The sequence below is a fragment of the Alligator sinensis genome, unplaced genomic scaffold, assembly GCF_000455745.1.
Source record: "Alligator sinensis unplaced genomic scaffold, ASM45574v1 scaffold301_2, whole genome shotgun sequence".
Taxonomy (NCBI): Eukaryota; Metazoa; Chordata; order Crocodylia; family Alligatoridae; genus Alligator; species Alligator sinensis.
In genome coordinates, this window is record NW_005841874.1 from 3,490,204 (window position 1) to 3,507,537 (window position 17,334).

A 17,334-nucleotide genomic window follows, 5' to 3' on the forward strand; every position below is an offset into this window, starting at 1 on the left:
CTGGACCTTTTCAGCCTCCGCAAGAGAAGGTTGAGAGGCGACCTTGTGGCTGCCTATAAGTTCATCACGGGGGCACAGAAGGGAATTGGTGAGTATTTATTCACCAAGGCGCCCCCGGGGGTTACAAGAAATAATGGCCACAAGCTAGCAGAGAGCAGATTTAGATTGGACATTAGGAAGAACTTCTTCACAGTTAGAGTGGCCAAGGTCTGGAACAGGCTCCCAAGGGAGGTGGTGCTCTCCCCTACCCTGGGGGTCTTCAAGAGGTTGCTTCAAGGCATACAGGATGGTGAGGCTTGGTGTGTTTAAAGGCTAGGATGGGTGGTTCTGGTAACATTGCTTTAAGAATTGGGTCTTCTTCTAGTATGGGTTGGAATTGTTTGAGGATATCTTGTATACAGTAGGTTCCAGGAAAGGATGGTATGTCATAACTAATGGTGTGTGATTAGTGGGGATTTTTTTTTATACTGCAGCAATTCTTCATGTGGTATCCGGGTGACTCTTTCAAAAGTGTGATCTATCTATCGACCTAATTAAGTGTGTCCTGGCATTTTATCTTCCCTTCCCTATACCTACACCTCCTCCCACCTTGAATATTTTTTTATACCTTTTGAGCTCAGAATTCAAGATTTAGTCCTATTACTGCTGACCTCTTGAACACCTAAGCAGACCAAGAACCTTATTTCTTTCCATTCCTTTAGTTGCTAATGGTATCAGCCATAGCACAGAAACCTCAACTCAGGTCTGGGCAGATTTAGAAAAAAGGAGAAAGCAACCTTAAAATGTATGAATAAGTTTTAAAACAGAACCATCCACCTATACATATAGATCTTGTCATAAGTTGTAATACACTATTTGTAAAAGCCTACAAGAAGTCATTTGAAAGAAATCAGTAAAAAATAAAAAAGTGCAGCACTATTTTATAGCTGTGCACTGGAAGGCAGTGAGGAGTGAGGGTGGAAGGAGGCAAAGAAATTATAGGCTGCTGAGAGAAAGGAGAGAGAGGAAGGGATAGCAGTCTCTGAAAAAAAAAAGAAGCAATGGCACTTTGGTAATAATGGAATTAGGATGTCAGTTTTAAAGACATATTAATTATGTCCTGAAATCAAATACTTCTTTATCGACATACTATTTCTGAGATTTCTGTTACTTTGTACGTATAAAATATCTGAACTGTGTTTTTTTCTATAAATGATAAAGGCACATGCATGTCTTCAAAAGACATTGCTCAGAAATTACTGTGTGCTTAATGAGTAATCTGTCATCAGGAAAAAGAAACTCAAATGAGCCAGTTGAAAGAACTGCATTTCAAGAAAACTCAGGAGTTACAGGTACAGCAGGAGAAGGAAAAGTGTCTTATAGCAGAAATTGAGGGAAGCCAAGCATCACTTAAAAACCTCAACAGTCGGTTACGCAAACTTGACGCGGATGCGTTAAAGCAACAAGAAATAACTTATAATCAGGTAAGGGGTTTGCTAGTTCTCAGTTAATTTTCTTCATAATTTTCTTTAGGGCTGACACATGAGTAATGTTTGGATTTTTTTAAACTTCGCTAACTGCTTAGAGAATGCAGTTGCTGAAATGTTCAATGCTTAATGATGCGCTCTGTTCCATCTCCCCAGATGCACGAATTAAATTGAAACAGCTAAGATTTGTTGAGATTTACATTGTGTATGTGTGTATTCTTAATCATTTTTGTGTCTGCAGTTCTTCTTGTTAGTTTACCAAATCAATTTTCCTCTGAACTATTGATGCTTCAGGGTAAATTTTTTGATGTGATACAAGAGAGGTACATGTCCAAATCCTGTTATTTTCTAATGAGATTTATGTGCATATCTCCTATGCACCACTTTGAAAATTTGCCCCTTTATGTCATTACCAGGGGATGTTGATAAGATTGCAACACTGCTCTAAGCCTCCCTACAGCAGACTATCTGTGCAGCCTGTGCTTTGTTGGACTTCTAGAAGACTACTTATGAGCCATCATCACACACCACTCATTTAAAAGCATTTAGTTAGTGTTTCACATTAAAATGAGGCGGCCTATAAGCCATAATTATAAAATAACAATAGCTTAATTAGGTGACTGTCCTAAGGCCAAAATTTAGTTTCCGAGTTCACATGCAACATTTAGCATTAATCAAGAGAGCTCTAATTGTTTAGCTTAGGCTTTCTAATATATATTCTTTAAATAATTTTAACAGGATTTTTATATTCAGCAAGTGGAGCGACGATTGTCACGGCTAAAAGGGGAGGTTAACACAGATGAAAGACAAGTACTAGAAGCAAAAGTTGCTGAACTTAAAAAAACACTAGAAGAAAAGAAAAATGCATATAATGTTCTACATGCGCAGCACAAGAAGGTTCAGGTAACTTGCTTACAATGACAAATTCTGGAATTTAAGGAATTCTAATAACTTAGATAATTTTTTTCCCTTTTATTTGTTGAATCTGGTACAAGATTTAGAATGTCTGAACTTCAGCTAGGTTGCATGGAAAACTTCACAATATGTCCCTCAATACTTTAAAGGAAGCTATTGAGCAATTGAGATTTTATCACATAGAAGACTTTTGAATTGTGAAGGCAAGCTTTTTCGGATCTGATTGACTTTTAAAATAAACTTAAAACTATAAACTAAAAACTTTGTATTTATCCGTATGTTTTTGACATGAGCTCTTGCATACTATACATGATATCAAAATGATGTTCCACTACATCAGGTTTTAGACAATTAGCATTAAATTGCCTCATTATTTTAAAATGAAAATGTTTGGGTTAACAGGCTGAAACACTCTTTAAAAATCCCTGGTTTAAAAATACTACCTTGAAAGGTATTTTATAAACGTAGTGTGGGTGACTGACATTCTTTGGGTGTTTGTATTTGCCGCACAATCACAGTATTTGTATACATATACTGTAATTAGATGCTAACAATATTCACCTTAACTCGCTTATAAATCAGCTCCAGCATGTTTTGAGGACTTCTGTTTGTTTTTGGTGTACGTACATTTTTCTAATTACCACCTCACTTTGGCAGATACTTGCTACTCTTTTAAAAACAGTTTTGAAAGTATCTAGACATCTTTTAGGTAAGAAAAGTTTGTATTTTTTTCCATTTCAGTGAAGCCTGGTGATATAGCATGATTAGTTTTGAACAGCAAGGGTTGGGACAGATTTCCAAGAGATCTGGTAAATTCTCCATAATTTAGAGTCTCTTATTAAAATGGAATGTCTTTATGAAGACGTACTGTATATCAAGGGTCTCAAATTCATCTGTCCCCACAGCCCATGTTGCTCCATTAGTCCAGTCTCGCAGGTTCTGTGCATGAGATGACAGTCAGCTCTGGACCTAGGGCAGCACTGACATTAAATTCTGTGACTCTGTGACTATGAAAGTTTTGTATATGTTGTCATAAAAGGGTGTCAAAAGAATCTGACACCCCAGATAAAACAGTAATTGCATAGGAACTACTGCAGTAGCACCACAGATCAGGACTTGACACTGCACACAATATAAATTTACATATCAAAGATGGTCTCTGTTCCAAAGAGCTTTTAATTTTTAACTGCTAGTATTTTGAACAGCCTGTATCTACTGAAATGAACTATGAACAACTTATTTTCTAACAGAGTGACATTCATTTTATGAAGAGGGCAATGGATAAGACGGGAGAAGAAATGAGTGGTGTGATGGCTAGGATAGATGAACTAAACCTGTTCAATGACAAATCAGATAAAGAATTTAAAAAAGCTAAAGCTGTCAAGCAGGTATGATAACATTTTACAGTTCTGTTTGTAGGACGCATGATTATTTAAAAAAAATATATATATTGTAAGGAATAAATCACGTAAAAACTTGTGATGAATGGGTTGGGGGTTGTTTTCTGCTCTTTTTTGTGTTGGGTCATGAGCCTTCCATAGGAAACTCTCTTGGCATTTCCTGGTCTTGCAATTTTTCTCCAAGTGAAAGTACTGTTCCAATAGCTAGCTGATAGTGCAATGGATACCACCTCCTGCGTCTCAGGGCTACTTTGGGAGTTTAGTTACCATTGACCAAAAACCGTTTATGCAGCAAAGTCTATTTGGTGTGTGCTTTGCCACAGCTATTTCTGCCTGCAGCGTATCACTGATGCTTCTTTGAGAAGTCATTAATTCTGACATTTGGGGTGTAGGTTGTAGCTGTGTTGGTCTAAGGATATAGGCAGACAAGGTTCTTTGGGTAAATCCAATTATCTTTTCTTAGACCAACTCAGATAGTTGGAAAAATTTTTCTTTGCAAGCTTTCGGGTACAGATATGCTTTGCCAGGCAGAGGAAGCATTTGCAGTTGGTCTGTGCTCTTCCTGGATGGAATAGTAAAGCAGCCAGAGGCCAGTACTTATGCAAGAAAGCCAATCAGTTAAAATGTAAATTGAGGTAGTCTATAGGTGAGAGACAGGTGTGGGGGGTAAAGAGGAATATGTAACTAGTCAATGGATGAGAGATGGGGTGGCAGGAGGGGAATGAATATAGCTGATAAAAAGAGGTTCTTTATTTTACCAGCTATATTCATTCCCCTTCTCCCCCGCCCCACCTTGGTCTCTCATTCACTGACTACAGCTACATATTCCTCTTCCCCCCGCCCCACCTGTCTCTCCCCTGTTGACTACCTCAAATTACATTTTAACTGACTGGCTTTCTTGCATAAGTACTGGCCCCTGGCTGCTTCACTATTTCATCCAGGAAGAGTACAGACCAACTGCAGACTCTTCCTCTGCCTGGCAAAGCGTATCTGTACCCGAAAGCTTGCAAAGAAGAATTTTTCCAACTATTTGAGTTGGTCTAAGAAAAGATAATTGGATTTACCCAAAGAACCTTGTCTGCCTTAATTCGAACATGGCATACAGTACCATATCCATGGAGTTGGCCAAAGCCAATTACTGGGTGGCTCCTATTATTGTTGGTCTCATATTATTTCTACCCTCCACATGCCTATGTACCCACCAAATCTACGTGGAGCCCAAAAGACGGCTTCGATGGATCAGAGTGCAAGAGGAAGTCATTCTCATTGGAACAAGCAGGGTCATTGTCTTCTGTTCCCTATCATCCATTTTGCAAAACTACATTTTTGGCCTTCTAAAGGTGCTCTCTAGAACTGGTTTGGATGTGCTTTTATTCTTCCAGCAAATCTCGTTAGCGTGGATTTGGGAACATGCTGATTTGCTGCTACCTTAAGTGTTTTGTGTAGGCCCAGCCTAAACAGCAGTTACCCTTTTGTTTCAATTCTAATTTCTTAATAATGGCAGAGTGGAGTGTAAAAAGGTTCTAGGCCTCCTTCTGCTATGATGTCCAGAGGAGAGGTAAACAGGCAACAAATGCTCCCAGATCTTTGGAAGCAGAACAGCAACAGTTCCACAACAAGCAGTTTCTATCTTTCCTCCTGCTCCAAGGTGTGTTAGTATGGCTCAAAACAGCACTGTACAGAAATATCCTGACCTGTCTTCAGAACTGGAAGACATTTAGAGGGATTAGGGCAGTGGTGTGCTGAGGCTAAGCCTTGCTTCTAACCAGAATTTGCTCAGGTGAAGTATCATTCTAACAGCTATTATTGGTTCTTGGAGATCTGTGGAGGGCACTGCATAGAGACCATTTAGTGGTTGGGATTCTGCTGAGATTATTCAGGGTAAAACAAGAGCCTCTCAATCTTGCCCTGGGGAAATGAATGAGTTTTTGCTACTGATGCAGGATTGTACCTAAAGGCCTAATGATCTTACAGCTGACCTCCCCCGCTAAATTAAGAACTTTCCTTGGAGGTATGGAGTTAAAGGCAAGCAGCTTATGAAAGTGGGCACATGGATGGACTAAGGAAACTCTGCCTTCTCACTCTCATGGATCTTACATAGGTTTCATACGTGACAAACGGGCCATAAAGCTTTTGGACGCCTGGTATTTTTCTCCTACACCAGTGGTGCTAAACTTTTTGGACTCAAGGCACCTTTCCATAACTTTTGTGAATTGAGTCCCACCCAACTTCAAAAATTAAGTTATATAGTATAGTGCTTATACTTCCTTGCAGAGGGGCTGGGCAGTGTGGGAGGGAATTGACCAGGCAGGGACAAGTAGGAGCCTGTGCTTATCCACTTAATCTCCTGACACCCTTCAAAGGATCTCATGGGCACCCAAAGGTGCCATGGCACCCTGGCTCAGAAGTACTGTCCCACGCAGTTATACACTTAAGTTATACGCTTGAGATAGTTATAATTAGATCCAAAGGTCTTGACAGTCTTTTCTGAAGTCTGTTTAATTTCTTCAGGGATCATCTTTGTTCACGTCTCATTATTATAATAATAAATTATTATTAAAGAGCAAACTGCAAATAGGAAAGCCTAATATAAGAGATAAAACACAAGTTTAAAATTAATCATATGTTACATAATGGATTTGTAGATAATCCATTGGGAGCATGGAGCTGTAACTTTTTTTCAAATTTAACTCTGATTTACAATATAATTTTTGATGTGTACACATTCTAGCACTTTATAAAAATTAAGAACAATTTCTCAAAGAAATAACATCTCTTTGAAAGTTGCATTTCTTTTGTGTAAATTTCATAGTTAAAGGGTGTTAAAACTGAAGAACTGTTTGCCTCACAAATTTGAGAGCACTGTGAATACAGGTAATTAAGAAAGAAGAGATTGACAAACTACAGAGACCCTTACAGGTGATAAAATGTATTCCATTTCTCTATTAAAATTATATAGAAGAAATACTGTTTAACTGGTGCTTTCTAAGTAACTGATTTTTTTCCTACAAGTTTAAAAAACTTGTCCTGAAAAACAAACCTTATAATTTGGGATTATTTGTCCTTTGGCATTTGCTAGGATTTGATGGTTGAAGATAATCTTCTGAAATTGGAATTGAAACGTCTTCGAGATACACTGTACAATAAGGCAGAGCAAGTTCTCTCACTGGAAAAACGAAAATTACAATTAAACGCAGCCATGGCTGAAAGAACTGAAGAAATTAAAGTTCATAAGGCAATGCTTGAATCTCAGTTAAGATTTGTGGATCAGGAGCGGCAACATGTAAGGTAGCTAGCAAACATTTTCAAAACATTACGTGCAACTTTCTTAATACTTAAGTGGAAGACAGGGAAGATAATCAAACACATTAAATATGTTTCACTGAAGGTAAGGTTAAATTGTGGTCATTCTACAATTTTTCCTGTTTTCCTCCCCTCAGAAAACTAACTAAATTTTCTATTCAAAAGTACCTTGGTACCACCATCAAAAAGATAAAATCTGCCAAAAATCATTTTTATATAGTTCCATTCATTTGAGGATTTCATTGTTTTACACAAGGAAGCATTTTTCCCCATTTCACAAATAGAATGACCGAGGAGCAGTTAAGTGTCTTGGCACAAAGTATACAGCAAGTCAATAAAGACCTGGGAACAGAGCCCAAGTCCCTCAACTTCAGTCTCCTTTCTGAACTGCTAACTCAGTGTTTCATCACTCTGCTAGCAATCCCCCATCTCTGTGCTTAACAAGACAGTGCTGTTTGGCCTATTTAGAAAGATGACATCTAGTCCTGACAAAGGTCTGTAACTAAATACGTACAATCTTGTGCAACAGGGGCATGGGGGGGTTGTTGGTTTTTTTTTTAAGGCGAGGTACTGAGTTTGTCTCTCCACTATTGCATTTGTTCAAGATAACTGTAGACTACACTGTATTAACTAGTTATAAGAGCAAGTCACATTTGATGAGAGAACCTTCTCAGCAGGAGCATGCATTTAATGAAACTGTGATGGCTGACGCAGCAAGCTAAAAATTCTCACAAATATCCAGAGAATCTCTGTTAGCTGTCTCTTGAGGCAGCTTTTCAAGCTCCTGTAGACTAGAAATGGTATGTGTATATATTATACATACCCATTAGCTAGTTGATTACACTGTTAAACAGATAGTTATAATAAAAGCATAACTTTCTTCCCTTTAAAACAATAACATTATTGATTCAAAATATTTGCTCCAACCTTTAGCTCTGACTTCTCAACATCTATCTTGTGGGTGGTTAAACCCAACTGAAAAACAAGCACTCAACAGCTGAGCTGGCAGGCTTTTATTCCCCCTCTGCTAGCCACACCCCACACAATAGGAAATTAGAGTGATTTAGTGTGACTAAAGCTTAACTCCTCACCAAGAGTGCAGACTGTGTGTTTTTCCTTTGATAATTACACAGCTAATTGGTACTTCCATGTAATTTGATTTGGGGTTGTTGCCTGCTGTTGCTTACTCTCCTCTAGCTGTGGCAATATTAAGATATGATCAGCAGGGGGCAGTTTGTGCAGCTGTAGGACTTAAATGCCAAATCTTAAAATGTTTGGGGGAGGATTATGGCCTGGCCTCCTGCGATGCAGGGATCCGAAATATAATGTTAAATTTGTCCACTTTATGCAGTAATGTTAGAAGAGTTGTGGGTGGGAAGAGGACCAGATGTCTAGGGCTGGGAGGATTGGGAGCAAGTGGGCCAACCTGCCAGCAGTAGGAGTACTGCTTTCCTGGTTGGCTCCCTATGCATGTGCAGACTGTAGCCAGAAGCAGCTGATAAAACAGCACATGGCAAACAATTTCTCAAGAGCTCACTTTGCATTTCCTTTCCTTCCATCACATCAGTGCTGAATTTCAAGAACGTCTAAGTAAAATTGATAAACTGAGGCGCAGATATGAAATTCTGACAATTGTCATGATGCCTCCTGAAGGAGAAGAGGAGAAAACTCAGACTTACTATGTCATTAAGGTAGTTTAGTAACTTTACTATTGAAATGCTTTAATCAATGCAATACTTAGGCAGTCACATAACAGGTGTCTATTTAAACTGTGGTTTTCTCTGTTTTATTCTTAAATCAACTCTCTCCCCCAGTAAAGTAAATTTCTCAACCTCCTACCTGTTGTCCCCATCAGAGAAGGGTCATGGCCATGTGTTTTCTTGATATCTTGGGGTGAGAACAGCTTACTTCTTAGCCCAGGTCCCTAAAGTGCAGAATCTTCTAAATCTTCTTTTCTCAACAGCATGTGGAATAACAAGAAACTTAGCCCATCCATACTTAAAGGACATTTTCCAAGACATTTAAAACATAAACTGCAACTTGCTCCCTGTAACAGGGCGTCATCCCCAGGGCAGTTGAGAACCCCTGGAGGCACCCCAGAGTCCCCTTTATTTCAATCTACTTCTGGGAACCATCTTCCCTTCACTCATCTGCCACATCTTGATGTTTCTTTTGGTTCTCAAAGAGGCTGCCCCAGATCAGGTCTTTGCTCCAGAGAACATCCGGAGGTGAGGAGCTCCTGCCTTAAGGGCTAATTGCACGACTCCATACAACCCCTATACTGTGCCCCATGCCTTGCAGATGCTACATGACTGTTGTTGCCTCTGTTGGGGCCTTGGCCTATTCGGCCCCTGCCCCATAAATGTGGCTAAGCCTTCTAGCCTAGGCCCACTGTGTTGGTCCTGGCTTTGAGGCACTAACTCCACTCCTTTCTTTCCTGTCTCTGGGCCCCTGGCCCGTGTCTCTGAAAGCTTGATCTTCTCCTTGTGGCATGGCTGCTGAATGCACTTGCGTGTAGAGCAGCCCTGTTCTTCTCCAGAGACACTTTAGTTAGCAATAGGAAAGTTCTACAAGACAGACTTACCTGGGCTAACTGAACTGGCTCTCCAGCCCAGCACAGAGAGATCCATAATTCTAGGAAGTCACTAACCTTCTACTTGTGAATAACTAAACCTTTCAAGTCAGACCCTGGACTTTTATTTAACCACAGTAATGATGAAGGGTACAACACTCTATGCAGACACTCTCCCAGTATACCTCTGCCTGTGTCAGAATGTGCTGTGAGCTACCTATGGCAGACTGTTTAGCAGCAATTACCACACATACCGTCAAGAGTTCAGACAGCACCTGCAGCTTCAATCAAAAATGCCTCCATGGTTAATGTCTGCAAAGCTGGAGCTATATTCACAAGTCACTAGACATCTCCAAAAGCTCCAGATTGCATGCCATATTTGGGGAAACAGTTCTTTGGTTGCTGTTCTCATAAGACCCTTTAAGGTTCCACTTCCATATGGGCTATAAGCTTAAGTCATTTACAGTGGAACATGCATCTGGACAATCATTCAAAGAACAAACCAGTTGTGTATCTTGCAGTAAGTGGAGTTCTGTGCATTCCACCTTATGTTTCTTCTTGAAGTCCCTTGTACTTCCATTCTGCAGAGTAAAAGAAACTCAGGAATGGGAGAGACATACCAGCCCTCATGCCCTAGTTGAGAAATGAGTGCTAGGGCACATGTGAACAGAAAGGCTTTTCCTTATCATAGGTCTGTTATCTCAAGTGCATGGGGTGCACCTACAGTGGGATATTCATATGGATGCCACTTACTGGAAACCTCTTTCCAGCTACTTAGTAGGTAAGGTCCCAGTCTGAACCGTGAGCTCAAAAGTGGATTCTTGCCCACATGTATGGTTCCTAACTGCTTGCCCACCAGGATTCTTTTCCTGTAATTGTCTTAGTGTGTTTTAGGACTACTCAAGCAGCCCTGTATCTTATCTGGTCTGTCATTTACCAACCTGAGATATCTGGTTTTACTTTTAGGCTGCCCAGGATAAGGAGGACCTTCAACGGGAAGGTGATGATTTGGATGCAAAGATCCGCAAAGCTGAAAAGGAAGTTGTAGCCCTGGAAAATACCCTGCGTGTGCTTAATAACTGCAACAGCAATTACCGAAACTCTTTTAAAAAAGTCACAGAGACAAGTATGCCAAAAGCAGATGGTTATTAACTGTGGGAATTGGAGGTGACGGTCTAAATCAGAGACACTAGAGCTAGTAATGATATGAGGGTTGTATTCACCGAGTATAGAACAAGCCGACACCAGCAGAAGGGAGAGTAATTCACATGCTGCTATCATTAGTTGGCCAGGGCACAGCAAGATTAGGTACAAGAAAAAAAAAAGGGCGTTGACATGAAATTAATGTTAATTTTTTTCCTTACGATATGTATACATGTCATAACACCCGCATAGGGGTTGTGGATAGTCCTGAATACAAAACCACCGTTGGAAGGCAGATTAGAAAGAAGTTGAATAAGAAACCTTCACAGTAAACCTATTACTTTTATTTGTGTAAAAGCTGGATCACTGGCATCAGTACAGCTGTAGAGAAAGGTTTGATGTTTAACTTGTGTGCCCTCTGCTGGCTCTTCAGCAGCAATTAAGTTATTATTCTTCACCAATCCAGTCATTTTTTGTCTTATTTTTGGTAACAAGTTATTATGGAGAATTTATATCCATGAAGGTTTTAAATCTTGAGAATGTCCCCCATAAAGTGTTACCAAATTAAAAGCAAGCACTTTAGGACTTCTGAGGACACACTTCCTTGAAAGTCTGCTTTTCCAGTTGTGTGCGTTTCAGGTTTGCACCTTTTGTAGCAGCAGTGCATTTTCTATAAGTAGGTAGACAAGTAAAAGCGTAACTCCCAAAGTACCTGAGGTATATACCTACAGAAAGAACATATATACTTCTCAGGAGCTCAGCAGTCAACTGTACAATGTTTAAATATTTGTTCTCTTCCTCCTGGCAACTTTAATCAGTGGTGTAAAATATTAAAAGGAAAGGAAAAGGGGTTTTGTTTCATAAAGTGATTATGGACTTATATCTCCAACTCTGCTCTTCATGTGGCTTTATAAAGGCATCCTGTGATTAGATACAAACAGGTTGTTCTATTTACAGGTATGATGTGTCTAATACACTGCACCTCAGAATAGCATAACTCAGGACTGTAGTCTTAAGGCAGGCTGGGAAAACTCTTCCTCTCTCATATTTGGCCATAACTAAAGTCAGCATATTGTATATGAACACATTTTTATGTAGGTGTTTTAAAAGGCAACAATACTCCATCTATCATATGCAGATTCAGTGACATAAGCATGAGTTATGGCACGCACCTTGCAAGTCTGTACTAACTTCATTGTTTGGAATCATAGGTGAGGAGTATGAAGAAAAGCTGCAGTTGGAAGAAGAGAAAAGAGCGGCTGATGAAAAACTCAGATACAAACGAAGACAGATCAAGGAGCTTCAGGAGGATGTTCAGGTACAACGCACATGACTTCCAAGTATATCACCAAAGCCAAAGTATTACATAGCTCATTCATATCTTTCTCAAAGATTACACATCCTTCCAGAAGTATTTCTCCTGTACTAGCTGTGTGATTCTCTATACCCCTTTCTACTTCTCCAGGATAATGGAAACAAAAATTCGAAGGTACTTGATTCACATGGGAGCCTATGTCCCATTTTGAATGGTGATTTAAGGTTCTAAGTCTGAATTCCACTGATTTTTTCCCCTAAGACAGACTGTTAAGTGACTGTGTGAGATTCACAAAGGGAATTAGTACATAAGCCCAAAATCTAGGTCCTCAAAACATCTATTCGCAGCTGTCATCTAATCCTGGAATTACCCAAGTGTCTGATATTAAAGTTCCTAAGATACTGGATCAGATAGGTGCTCTGAGCACAGCTAGCAGACCAGGCTCCACACAAAATGCAGGAAGTAACATCCTGGCTGAATGATCTGAGTAGAGGGAGGCACCTTTCTGCAGCCTAGAGTAGGATGTCAAAGGCATGGAGACAGCATAGGGCTTGAGACACCCTTTTCCCTCAGCCCTTACTGAGGACTACCGTAAGTGGCTCTCTGTGGGCTGGAATCATCAATCCCATTCTTAGCTCTCTAAAAGCATGTCTGTCCAATGCAAGGCTGTGCTATGCAGAGATGTTCAAGCTGCTTCTGGACCCTAATGCACGCAGAGCTGAAAACAGTATACTTGTGTTAGCTTGGTGCTATGCCTGGACTAATTTGCTCTGCTTGGTTCCATAGTTAGCTGGAGTATCAGCATAATGCTGCCTTGCAGATTACAGACATCTCTCAGATGATTAAAGGACTAGAGAAAGCCAGCCCAGTAAGCAACAGCATGCTTCTTAAAGGAGCTAATTAACTCAGGTGCAATACTTCACCAACACAGATGTATTGCTCTTGGTTGCAGAACTAGTATGGGCACCTTCACATATCACTTAAGTGCACCTTGTAACTCTCCCCACACGTTGTTTAGGTAGCCTATGTGAGCTTGGGTGTTGTTAGTTCCACCAGGAAGCTAAGCAGCTAGATTGGGGGAGGGCAAAATACAGTCCATGGCTGTATCCAGCCTGTTGATCACCATTGGGAGCCCAAGGAGGGAGGGCTGCGCCACACAGCACAGACTTCTCTGCCTCGGCCCAATTCACCCCCCACCCCATCTGGCTTCTTGTTGGTGTTGTGGCTGTGCATTCCTGGCATCAGTCACTGGCAGCTGGGCCCGCATGGGATGGGGCATGATGCAGTGTACCGAGTAGCCTGCCACCGTGAGCCACTGCCACCACAGCACCACTAGGAGGTGAATCTCTGCTGGCCGTGGAGTGGGCTCAGCCTGGGACAGCCACCTTCGACTTCCCTGGTGCAGCGCAGCAACAGCAGCTCATCACAGTGGGTGGGCAGAATGGCCATTTGGTGCGCTGCATTGCCTCCCTATCCCGTATGGGCCTGGCTGCTGGTGGCCAGTGCCAGGACTGCACAGTGCCAACAGGAAGCTAGGTCGGGGAGGTAGAGATGGGTGGGGGGAAGGGAGTGGCCAAGGAGTCTGTGCACTGCCTGGCCTGACCTAGGCCCAGCCCCAGCTATGACAGCAGAGCGGCACAGGGAACATCCCTCCCTCCTCAGGCTCCTGGCTACAACCAGCGGGTCAGATAGGTTCAGCGGACATCTCCCCAGCCCCCCACCCTCAACAGTCACCAAAACTCATTAAGTGGCTCTCCAGCCCAAATAATTGCCCACCTAGATGTTTAGCACTGCAAAGTTTAATATAGGAGTGCCTAAGCTTCATTAGGAATTTCTGAACATTTTATTCAGTGCTGATCATTCTTATCAGGTGTAAGATAAAGTTTCCATACATGGGAACTATATATAAAGACCTAGTTATAAGTTATTTATTCATAAATACCTGACATACAGACAAGAGAATTGAAAGTCTGGTTTCATAATGATGTTGATACCTTCGGGACACAAGCTATGGTTAAAAATAACTAACAGTAAAAACTAAGGCCCCAGGCAGACATTACACTTAAGATGCAACTAACCTGATTAATTGACTGGATGCTCCCAGCCATGGCAGCACTACTTCCCAGTGCAAGGGGAGCCCAGGAACATGATTCCAGGCTTTGCTCTGCCACTTTAATATGGTGCCCTTGGGATCTGATCCTCGATCCCACAATTGCACCTCTTGCCGTGCACGGGTCTGTAACAGGAGGCCCAATTGTTGGGACTGTGCCTCAGAGCTCAACACAACTTTAACTGTCACAACCTAAGTTATAAGAGAGATCCTAGTGCAAAACATTAATAAAATATTGGAAGAATATCAGAAACACTTCATTAAAGTTAATACCGTTTTTTAAACTAATCAAAAACAGTGCTCAAAATACTGTGCATTACATTAGATCTGTGCTTATTTTTGCAGAGTATGGAAAATACTTTGGCCATCATGCTAAAACAGGAGGCTGCCTACCAAGAAGAGAGAGAGGAGAAACAAGCTTATGTTTTGCAGCTTAACAAAGTCACAAATGAGCAGAAGCCAAAATTAGAAAGGATCATGAAACAGGTTGGTTAAACTAATTCATGACAACACATTAGTTTGAGTGATATTAGGAACAAAATAAACCACGTTTACATTCAGGTCAGTTACTGCAAACACTGAGACTGTGTCCACGTGAGCAGGGGCGTGCATTTGCAGCAGCACAAATTTTGTGCTGCTTTATGCTGCAGTGCACATCCCCGTTCATGCTACTTGCAGTGGGACACATTGTCCTGCTGCTCCATGTACTGCAGGGGGGGCTGGCTGGGCCAACGTCTGCCTCAGCGTGGGGCTAGCCAGTAGGCAGCCCCCACACCCTAGACAGCCAGGGAGCAGCGGAGACAGGGGAGCAGGTAGCCTTAGGCAGGCTAAGGCTGCCTGCTCCCCCATCTTTGCACACTGCAAAGCCCCTGCTGAGGCACATAAAGCACCTGTGCTGAGTCACACTGCACTCCAGTCAGCTGCTCCCGTCTCGAAGCACCGTGCCCCAGCCAGCTGCTGTGCGGCTTGCTGGGGCACAGTGTGCCCCAGCACAGGGGTTCTGCACCAGACCCTCCACACTGATGCACGCAGAGACAGCCCAGAAGGCTGCCTGCTCCCCTGTCTCGACGCACGCTGCACCTCAGCCAACCAGAGTTGGCTGGCGTGCAAAGTGCCTCTGCGCAGGAGCTCTAGCATGTGGTGGACGGGCTGCTCCCGTCTCTGCGTTTGTTCTGACACACAGCACTTGTGTGCTCTGTACTGCTTTTTTTTTTCCCAGGTATTTTATTTGGTACTGGGAAATCCTGGCAGCAAATTTTGCCCCAGCACTGCTAATTACCAGGATGGCACACTGTTTAACATGCAACACGTGCCGTTTGTGGCACCACATAAGTTTGTGGTGCCACAAACTGCACATGCCTGCGTGTCTGGATCCTGCCTGAGTGTTTGAAGATGTATTCAAATTCTGTTTTTCACCATACGGTATATCTCCAACTGAATAGCACTTTTATTTACTAACTTGTATCTGTTCATATTTAATTAACTATTCTTTTAAAGTTTCATATAGTACAATGACATGTAACTGTTGGTATTGTGTAACAATCTGTTCTCTTAAGTTACACTGCATTTAATATTACATGTGTTGTGATTTCAGTTTGTTATCACAACATTGTTTGTTATACCTTTATATTCCACCACATCATTCCTTACAAGATGCTGTGGTCTCACTGATCTGAACAGTTTTTAGCGGGTGCTTTCCAAGGGGGTTTAAGATAACCAAAACTGTACTGCTAATTTGTGACAGTGTTCCAGATTATCCAGAGAAGTTCGATCTTCAAAGAAAACTAAAACAGAAACACAAGAAGAAAAAGACATTGATCTCCGTGAACTGAAAGATTTTAACAGAACCATTGACAAGTTGTTGGTGGATGTTCTTGAAGCAAATCCTGACTTAATTACACCCTTTGAAGCATACTTTCAACAGGTAAAAATATTAACTGGCATACCAAAAAAACCCGACCCAACTCAACACAGCAAAGGAAGGGCTCTGTGCACTAGTGAGTCTAACAACTCTCCCAGCTAAATGGCTGGTCCAATAAAAGATTACCTAACAAATCTGCTTCACGCGAAAAAAAACGTAACATTGCAATGTAGTTACTTCAGTGATTCGAAGGAACTCTGTGCCTGTTTCATAAGAAAGTAGGGCTATTTAAAAAAAATAAGGGTTGTATTTAACTCTTGCTATTAGTACTGATAATACATTAAAAAGATTTGCATGCTTTAACTGGCTTCTATATCCCCATTATATCTTATCCTCCCATAAGAGACCAATAAAATCTCTCATCTTCTAGTGTGGTTTAGAACTTCCTACAGCTGCTTCCAGTGGCAGTAGTCACAGTTCTCGATCATCCTCTTCTCAGAGTTCAGTGGCCTCTGTCAGGTAAGTGTTTAGCACTTCCTTTTTTAGCCAAAAATTCACCCAGATATTGTCCTGAGTGGTAGAACTTGGTTCTGTGTACCTTGCAAGGCTAATTTGCTATTCCTTATACTTACTTCCAGCTCCTTTATCTTTCTCGTCCTACTAGCTCATTCTTTTGACTAGTAAAAGAATACTTCTTACTTCCTTCAAGTCTTTTGGATCCTTCTAATAAACAGCCAATATCAGTTTGACTTGGAATTGTCATATTAGATGCATGGACATGTCCTCTGTCTGCCTAGCCTGGTTCAGTCCAATTCAAGTCAAGATAGTAATGGTATCAAACATGCCCAGTTGTTGTACCCTGCTGTTTTGTCACATTCCATGCTTCCCTTTCCTCCATTGTCGTCCTACTTTTCCACTTTCACTCGAACACATTTATTTTTAGATGGTTTCAGATAAAAGGTGTACCACAGGCGCAGCTGGTGAACTCAGACTGGTGGGGCAGTGGAGCATCTGGCCGGGGGGGGTGGGATTTGCAGCCAGCTGGTAGAGGGCCGGCTGCAAAACCCACCCTATGGGATGCTTCACCACCCTACCAGTCTGAGTTCACCAGCTGCACCTAGTGCACCGATACATCGGTTTGTATCATACTTTTTTTGGCTGATGTAGCCGATAATGTTGCTGATATATGCCGTGTGCATGCACGCAGCCAGGAATGTGACCTGGAAGCCAGGTGAGCAGTGTTTGGCTG

At 41.6% G+C, this 17,334-nt stretch overlaps 1 protein-coding gene across 1 annotated transcript in view; it reads left to right on the forward strand.

Moving 5' to 3' along the window:
• CCDC39 (coiled-coil domain containing 39) overlaps positions 1-17,334 on the forward strand; it is a 38,361-nt gene that overhangs the window by 18,906 nt on the left and 2,121 nt on the right. The window contains exons 9-18 of the mRNA XM_025195982.1: positions 1,269-1,463; positions 2,205-2,369; positions 3,632-3,769; positions 6,861-7,069; positions 8,652-8,775; positions 10,623-10,782; positions 12,011-12,117; positions 14,570-14,710; positions 15,969-16,148; positions 16,516-16,604. Of these exons, the coding sequence (XP_025051767.1) occupies positions 1,269-1,463; positions 2,205-2,369; positions 3,632-3,769; positions 6,861-7,069; positions 8,652-8,775; positions 10,623-10,782; positions 12,011-12,117; positions 14,570-14,710; positions 15,969-16,148; positions 16,516-16,604 (1,508 nt within the window). The remainder of the gene's footprint in view (positions 1-1,268; positions 1,464-2,204; positions 2,370-3,631; positions 3,770-6,860; positions 7,070-8,651; positions 8,776-10,622; positions 10,783-12,010; positions 12,118-14,569; positions 14,711-15,968; positions 16,149-16,515; positions 16,605-17,334) is intronic.